The sequence below is a fragment of the Colobus angolensis genome, unplaced genomic scaffold, assembly GCF_000951035.1.
Source record: "Colobus angolensis palliatus isolate OR3802 unplaced genomic scaffold, Cang.pa_1.0 Scaffold9, whole genome shotgun sequence".
Taxonomy (NCBI): Eukaryota; Metazoa; Chordata; class Mammalia; order Primates; family Cercopithecidae; genus Colobus; species Colobus angolensis.
This window is the reverse complement of record NW_012122931.1, coordinates 4,641,995-4,650,753: the sequence shown is the minus strand read 5'-3', so window position 1 is coordinate 4,650,753 and position 8,759 is coordinate 4,641,995. Positions and strand designations below refer to the sequence as shown.

The 8,759-nt window shown below is 55.6% G+C and overlaps 1 protein-coding gene across 1 annotated transcript in view; it reads left to right on the top strand.

Annotated features, from left to right (window-relative positions):
• NCS1 (neuronal calcium sensor 1) overlaps positions 1 to 8,759 on the top strand; it is a 58,761-nt gene that overhangs the window by 8,264 nt on the left and 41,738 nt on the right. The window contains exon 2 of the mRNA XM_011931203.1: positions 6,720 to 6,744. Within this exon, the coding sequence (XP_011786593.1) occupies positions 6,720 to 6,744 (25 nt within the window). The remainder of the gene's footprint in view (positions 1 to 6,719; positions 6,745 to 8,759) is intronic.

The window sequence follows — 8,759 nt, the reverse complement described above, 5'->3', positions numbered from 1 at the left end:
CCGGCTAATTTTTTGTATTTTTAGTAGAGACGGGGTTTCACCGTGTTAGCCAGGATGGTCTCGATCTCCTGACCTCGTGATCCGCCCGTCTCGGCCCCCCAAAGTGCTGGGATTACAGGCTTGAGCCACCGCGCCCGGCCCATTGCCAGTTTTAAATCCTGGTTTTGGTACGAGCTTGGGCCTGCAGGCCTGGAGGCAGAGTGTGATGGAGAAAGACAGTTTGTTTTAAAAATTGACCAAAATCAGATGAAATTGTGAAGGTCAACGTGTGGGAAACACGTTTGAGGACGTGTTCTAAACCCAGCCCAGTGGCTGGATGACAATGGAGGAATCAGCAGGGGTTATTCTCTGTCCCCTGTGTGCAGGGTGCTGGGCCGGGCTCTGAGGGTGACGCTAGAATAGGCCAGGAGAAGTGCCCTGGCCTCTGCGGGCTCAGCGTCCAGCTGGGAAGATGAGGGGGAGAAGTGCTTCTATCTCGCACACCCTGGGCCGAGCACAAGTCCCTCCTCTTCCTCCTAGACGCTTGAGTCCCATTTTACGGATGAGCAAACCAAGGCTCAGAGATGTGGAGTCACTCATCCAAGACCACAGATCGGAGGGAACCCTGGCCTGAAGTGCTCGCTGGGCTGGCCAAGGCCCTCTCTGGACCACTCTACTTCACCACTGCCCCCCCAGCCCAGCCGGTACCCCCTTGGTCAGACCCCCATTGGCCCTCTGTTGTGGAACCCATGGGAAGACAGACCTCACGTGAAGGGGGCTTCTCAGGGGGCCAAGGCAGGGTCAGGAGGGCCTCCTAGAAGAGGGGCATCCCAGCTGGGCTTTTTTTTTTTTGAGACAGTCTCTGTCACCCAGGCTGGAGTGCAGTGCAGTGGTGATCTCAGCTCACTACAACCTCTACCTCCTGGGTTCCAGCAATTCTCATGCTTCAGCCTCCTTAGTAGCTGGGATTATAGGCGTGCGCCACCACACACTTCTAATTTTTGTATTTTTAATAGAGACAGGGTTTCGCCATGCTGGCCAGGCTGGTCTCAAACTCCTGGCCTCAAGTAATCTGCCCACTTTGGCCTCCCAAAGTGCTGGGTTTACAGGCATAAGTCATTGCGCTCGGGCCCAGCTAGGCTTTGAAAGATGGATAGGGGTTCCCTGGGGAGAAAAGGTGAGGTGAGGAAGTGTCCCAGGCAGAGCATGAAGGCCTAGAGACCGGAACAGTCTGAGGAACCCCAGTGGGGTCAGGATGCAGGCCAGGGACCCAGGGAATAAGCTGTGCAAGGACTGCCTGCGTTCCTACCCTGCCCCGAGCCCTGAGCCTTGAGCCTGGAGCCTGGAGCCCAGACCCACCGAGGGAGGCAGAGGCGGAGGCCTTGTTTATTTTACATGCGGTTGGAGGCTCCGGGAGGAGGGGGCAATGGGCCAGACTGGGAGCCGGAGCCTGGGAAGGTCACTCTGGCATCTGGGTGGAGGCTGAGGCAAAGGGAAGCTGAACCCCCAAATTGTCCCCCATCTCCCTCCCTCCCAGTGCCTGTCTTAGTCAGAACTGCTGGGGGCACAGGACCTTGGGCAGCCCCCCCCCACCCCTCCTGGCATTGTGCAGTGGGGAGGGGAGGCATGCACAGTGGTTGTGGGGTGAAGAGGACAAACATTTCCCTCAACTTTTTATTTTGAAAAGTCAAGAGGAACATTGATGTGGTGGTGTAGGGATGCCTCCGTGTCCTCGAGTCCCCAGCTCTGCTGCATCTGTCCCCTCTCTTTCTATGTACATGAGTATGTATATTTCTAAACCATGTCACAAGAGGCTGCAGGCGTCCTGACCCTCACCCCTGAATAGCTCAGGGCACATCTCCAAAGCTGGGCGCAGTGTCTCATGCCTGTAATCCCAGCACTTTGGGAGGCTGAGGTGGATGGATCACTTGAGGTCACTTGAGGACCAGCCTGGCCAACATGGTGAAACCCTGTCTCTACCAAAAATACAAAAATTAGCCAGGCATGGTAGCAGGTGCCTATAATCTTAGCTACTCGGGAGGCTGAGGCAGGAGAATTGCTTGAACCCTGGAGGTGGAGGTTACAGTGAACCAAGATCAACCATTGCACTCCAGCCTGGGTGACAGAGGGAGACTCCCCAAAAAGAAAAAAAAAGAAAAAAAGAAAAGAGAAAGGGCATTAGTCTCAGTGCTGTTACCGCCCCTCGCCTCATCCCCATGGCAGCACCTAATTGCCAGTCCACAGTGCGGTGGCTTCCCAGATGGCCCAGTGACAGCCATGATAACTGTTTTTTCCTGCTGATCTGGACCTGATCCAGGCATCTTGAGTTACATTTGGTTGCCTTGTCTGTTTAGACTCTCTCTGGAACAATCTTCCGACTTGCTTTGCCTTTCCTGGCCCTGACTTGAAGTGTCCTGGTCAGTTGTCTTGTAGAATGTCCCACAGCCTGGATTTGTCTGATTATGTCCTTGTGGTTAGACTCAGGTTAATTGTTTTTGGCGGGAGACCGCCACGGATAATGTGCCCTTCCACTGCATCAAATTAAGGGGTACACGATATTGGGCTGTTTCACGATCAAAGGAGGCGGGGCAGGTTTGATCAAGGACGGTGGCTTTTTATTTGAATTTGATATATATATATAATTTTTATTTTATTTTATTTATTTTTTTTTTGAGACAAGAGTCTCACTCTGTCACCCAGGCTGGAGTGCAGTGGCTCGATCTCGGCTCACTGCAAGCTCCGCCTCCCAGGTTCTTACCATTCTCCTGCCTCAGCCTCCAGAGTAGCTGGAACTACAGGCGCCCACCACCACGCCCGGCTAATTTTTTGTATTTTTAGTAGAGACGGGGTTTCACCATGTTAGCCAGGATGGTCTCGATCTCCTGACCTCGTGATCCGCCCGCCTCAGCCTCCCAAAGTACTGGAATTACAGGCATGAGCCACCGTGCCCGGCCAATGAATTTGTTGTATTTTTTGTTGTGTATTAGAAAAGATATGACCAGCAGAGTTACTGGTAACTCTGTGGATTTTATTGCTTAGGCTGAAGCTAGATTAAGCAGCTAAGTAAAAGCAAATTGAGATGATTTCAAGAAAAGTCCTGAGTGAATCACTGGATAGCTGGACAGAGAAAGATCTCGAAGGTGATCTTGGAAGAGTTGAGCTTCTGGGAGCCCAGACAGAATGGTTGAGGACATAGGCCTTGGTGATGGGCAAACCCAGACTGAGGGCGTGACTGTGGGCACATTCCTCCAGTCACCTCCCCCAGCGCAGCTTCCTCTCCAGGTTGGGGTGGTAGCTGCTCAGTAGCGGGCTGGGGTTTGGACAAAGGACAGCCTGACCCGTGCCAGAACTCCCTGGCTGGCGTGAGGGCGGGGGGCAGGTGGCCAGGACCCCAGAGATGTGCCCCTGCCTGCTGTCCTTCAAGACCCTCCACGGCTGCGCGTGGTGGCTCATGCCTGTAATCCCAGCACTTTGGGAGGCCAAGGCAGATGAATCACTTGAGATCAGGAGTTTGAGACCAGCCTGGCCAACATGTGAAACCCTGTCTCTACTAAAAATACAAAACTTAGTTGGGCATGATGGTGTATGCCTGTAGTTCCAGCTGCTTGGGAGGCTGAGGCACGAGGATCACTTGAGCCCAGGAGGCGGAGGTTGCAGTGAGCCAAGATTGCGCCATTGCACTCCAGCCTGGGTGACAGAGCAATACTTTGTCTCAAGGAAAAAAAAAAAAAAGACCCTCCAAGTCCCCAGGCAGTGAAGCAGTTAGGATTGCTGGGCCCTGGCTGGGTGCCAGGGGACACCTGCCAGCCTCAACTGTTTCTTGAAGGTCAATTCGCTGCTTAAACCATGGGCAGGGCTTATCTTCCCCACCCTAGCTCTGGTTCCCTGGGGCTCGGCTGCCTGCTGATCACCCAGGGTTCTGTGGGGGGACCTTTCTAATGGGGGGAGCCCTAGTCATGTGCCCTCCTCCCACCTCCCTGCCGCTTCCTGGGAGGGTAGTTGGGGGTAAGGAAGGACGCAGAGGCTGAGGCAGAACCCTAGGGGAGGGCTGCTGGGAGACATGGGTGGGGGGTGTCAAGGGAGAGTGGGACTTCTGAGCTGGGGGTCCAGGGAAGCCCCTCTCTGGTGCTGTGAGGCCTGCCTGAGGTCAGCAGTGGCCACGCCACCCAGCTCCTGCTGTTTACGTCGAATGCTGCCACCCCTTGCCAAGGTCATACAAGGTCATGCAGACTCAAGGGGGTTTACCCAATTGGGCCTCCGTCCTGATCTCTAGGGGCACAGTCCTGACTCTGCTGTTTCCTGCAAAGGGACCTCAGGTGATCCCAGACAAATAAGCAGACCCGTCGGAACTTCCATTCCTCATTGGGAAAACGGGGTCACACCTCCCTGTGGGGTTTTTGTGAAGCTGAGGAGTGGCAAGCACTTCAATTTCCCCAACAGTCCCATTTCACAGATGAGAAAACTGAAGCTCAGAGAGGGGAAGCAATTTGCCCAAGGACACACAGTGCCCTGTGGGGCCGCATTTGAACCCAGGCGGTCTGGTCTGGCTTCAGCCCCTGTGGCCCTGAGCTCCTGGTGGTACTATGATGGGTCGCCTGTGTCTCCAGGTTTGAGCTTCCAGCATCCGCCCCACAGCCGCAGCTGCCATCACAGCGGCTGTCGGGGGCAGGCCCAGGCAACCAACCTGGATCAGACCAAGGACACCTTCCCTCTCCACCCCCATGCCGAATCCTGAACCCCTTTCTGCCCCATACCCTTTGCCAAAACTTTATCTCAGAAAATTGCTTTCTTTGACTCCAGGCCCTCTGGGTAACTGGCATCTCCCACTGTTGCCTTCTCTCTCTATCTCTCTTTTTTGAGACAGTCTCACTCTGTCGCCCAGGCTGGAGTGCAATGGCGCAATCTTGGCTCACTGCAAGCTCCGCCTCCTGGGTTCAAGCGATTCTCCTGCCTCAGCCTCTCGAGTAGCTGGGACTATAGGCGCGTGTCACCATGCCCGGCTAATGTGTTTTATTTTTAGTAGAGACGGGCTTTCACCGTGTTAGCCAGAATGGTCTCGATCTCCTGACCTTGTGATCTGCCTGCCTCGGCCTCCCAAAGTGCTGGGATTACAGGCGTGAGCCACTGCGCCCAGCCTGCCTCCTCTCCTTTTATCCGAGGCCTGCTTGCAGACAGGTCTCTTCCTCCATCTCTGATTTGGGCTTGTGGGAGGAGAGTGCTGACCAGCACGGGGGTGGAGGCATTTGACCTGCCCAGGAACCTGGCTGCCAGGTTCTGAGCCACAGACCTAAGGTCAGACCCTTGCCTTGCCACTTCCTGATCTCATTGTGCCTCAGTTTCCACATTTGGAGCCAGGGCAGAGTCACGCCATCCTCCCTCCATGCTGTCAGAAGAGCCGCTGAGCCAAAGCACAGAGGCCCGCCCTGGGCGCAGATTCGGGCTTGCGGCAGGCTCTTGGTATTTGGCAGCTGTTGCCAGCTTGCTTTGAGTGGTTTTTGAAAAGCGGCTTCCTCAAGTCTGGTCAGGCACAAACAGTTCAGAGACACCTCTTTGGGCTTCCTTCCCACTTCCCTGGGAATAGATTCCAGTTCCTTTACTCATCTGAACTCCACCTGACACCCCTTTCCTGTCTGTTCATGTGTTTGTTCGTTCGTTCGTTCATTCATTCATTCATTCATTCATTCATTCATTCATTCATTCATTCATTCATTCATTCATTCCACAAGCCAGTATCAAGCACGTTTGAGGGCTCTACCCCATCCCCTTTGCCAAAACTTTCTCTTGGAAAATTCCATTCTTTGACTCCAGGCCTGGCTTTTCCAGGTGTCTGGCATCCGCGGGGATCCAGTAGCTTCTGTGCCTTTATGAGTGAGTCCCCACAAGTCTGTGTGGGGCAGGCGCTGATACTATGATGCCCACTTTACAGATGAAGCGCCCGAGGCAGGGAGTGCAGGAGGAGCCGTCCCGTGCTCACACAGGCGGGGAGCAAGGGTGGCCTTGGTGGTGGTTTGATGTTCTTGTTCGGTGACTTTAGAGAGAACACTGATTTGGTTCCAACTTGAAACGATTCTGTACTTTTCAGAAAAACCATTTTTGTTTGTTTCATGGCTCAGTAAAGAATGGGTACGTGGGCTTGGCTCCAGGCTCAGCCGCTCTCTGTGGCCTCTTTCAGCTTTTGCTTCACGGCTCTGCTCATGTCTTGCCAGGGAAAGAGCCCAGGCTGACCACGGAGAGGGAATGTAGGGGAGGGTGGTCCACCCTTCTGCTGAGAGCTGCCCGTTTTCAGCCCAGCCCCGCACCCCACCCCACACACACAGACGGGGCAGCCAAGTGCCTGGGGAAGCCGGGGCCTTCCCTGACTTCCTGTCCCCGGGGATTGAGAGATGGGAAAGAGTAAGTTTTAGATATTGGCCGGGGAGCAAGGGCTGTGGGAGAAGCGAACCCTTGAATGCCACAGGGCGTTCCTGGGGGCTCTCCCAGCAGTGGCAGTGGCAGTGGCAGGCAGCACGTGGGCACTGGGAAGGGGTGGGGCCGGTATCCCCTGCTGGGGTGGTGGGTGCAGAGCCCCTGGCTGGGACTGCTCACCAAGGGAGTGATTTTTCATCCAGAGCAGGCCGGTGCCCAGGGACGTGGCCCATGGGGAAGGGAGGGCTGGAGGGGAGGCCCCCCAGTGAATGTCTGCCCATCTCCTGGGACACGTTCCCTGAGCTAAAAGCCTGCTTTTCTGTTTTCTCTTGCAGTTACCGAGAAGGAGGTCCAGCAGTGGTGAGTAGCTGCTTTTTCTCAAACCGTGGAGGGGCTGGGGATGTGGGCTTTGTGCTGATGGGGACATCAGTCCAGCTGCCCAGGACAGGGGCACTTGGAGGGGCCCTGAGCATGGGATCTGGGCAGCCTTTGTTCAGTGGCCCTTGTCCGTGCGGGACTGACGTGGTTTCAGTGGAACTGGGCTGGGGGTGGCGCTGGGGTGTTTGTTGGTGGTCCTGGCTTTGAGTTGCGTCTTTAGGGACCACCAAGGCCTGAAGGATTGATTCCAGGCGGGCGAAAGTCCTTCTGTGACCTTGAGAAGTCCTTTCCCCTCGCTGGGGCTCCATCGCCCCTTCTGTGAAATGATCGATTCGATTGGATCAGGGATGGCAAATGGGTTTGCTCTTGGATGCCAGCTCTCATCAGTCGTAGCCGCCTGGAGGGCCGTGATAAGGATTCTGAGGCCGTACGTCATGGAGCACATGGAAGAGTGGCAGTGAGGGATCAGTGGGGCCTGTAATGGATGAGTGGTGCCTGGGCTGGGCCTGGGGGAGGAGGGCGGCGTATTGTCTGTTGTTGTGGAACGTGGAGCAGACAGGAGGCTCACCCTGCAAGGTGGCTGAGCTGCAGGGGCGCCACGTAGGGACATGAGAAGGTGAGCCTGGAGACATTCCAGTCAAGCCTGGCAGGGCCGGGCACCCCCAGGAGCCTCCAGGGCCACTCCCTACACCTCCCTGCCTCAAGTCCAAGCTGCAGATGGGGCAGAGCTATGCTGGCTCGCCTGGCTCTGCTGAGCCCTCGATGGAAGGTGCCCCATCCTGAGGCTGAGTTTCTGCTCTCACTTTCCACTTCTGCACTTCCTTGGGTGAGTGTCCCAGAAACGCCCTCCTTCTAGGTCTTCACCCCTGTGGCTCTGCTTCCTGGAATGCCTGCCTTCCTTGCCGGGCCATCTGAACTCTGCCCCTCCCAAGGCTCAGCCCGAGTCACCTCCTCCATGAAGCCTCCCTAGATTCCCCATCCGTACATATTCTCCCTGCCTTCACACACGCCAGCCAGAGGGATCTTTGTTGAACAAAAACCTGACCATGCCAGGCATCTGCTAAACTCCCCCGGACCTTGGGGTGAAGTCCTCACCCTTGATATAGTTATGTGCTTACGAGGCCTGGTTCAGTCTGGCCCTGCTGACCCCTGCAGTCGGGCGTCCTCTGCCCTTTGACCTTTGGCCTTTACCCTCTGGCCGGCCTGAACTGCTGTTTGTTCCTTGAACTCACCTTTGTCTCGGGGGCTTCCTGATGTTTGCCCAGGCTGCTCCCCATGCCTGCTGGGCTGTTATCTCCTCGCCCCTCTCCCTCCCCCACTGAAACCCCCTTATCTGGGTTCCCCCTGCCCTGTGCCTCCCTGGGACAGCCGATGACGGACGAAATGCAGCAGGTAAGCATTTCGTCCCTCTCTGTGTCCCGCTGGGACACAGGACTGGCTAGCTTGGCCTTGTTCATGGCCATGTCCCTAGGGCCTGGCCACAGTGGGTGCTCGGCCCCCAACAGGCATCACCCTTGGTGCTTCAAATCCATGGTTTTTTTTTTGAGTTGGAGTCTCTCGCTCTGTCACCCAGGCTGGAGTACAGTGGCATGATCTCAACTCACTGCAACCTCTGCCTCCTGGAGTCAAGCGATTCTCTTGTCTTGGCCTCCCGAGTAGCTGGGATTACAGGTGTGCTCCACCACGCCCCGCTAATTTCTGTATTTTTAGTAGAGGTGGGGTTTCACCATGTTGGCTCCTGACCTCAAGTGACCCACCCGCCTCAGCCTCCCAAAGTGCTGGGATTAAACAGGAGTGAGCCACTGCACCCGGCCTGCCATTGACTTCTGGGAGCAGTGCTGGGGATTGACAGAGCTCATCATTCCATGTGGCAGATGAGGAAACTGAGGCTCAGAGAAAGTCCATTTGGAAGGTGGCAGGGTTGGGATGAACCATAGGCATCTAGACTCCAGAAACTGAGCTCTTGCCTCCAGGGTAAATATGTGTGTGTGTGTGTG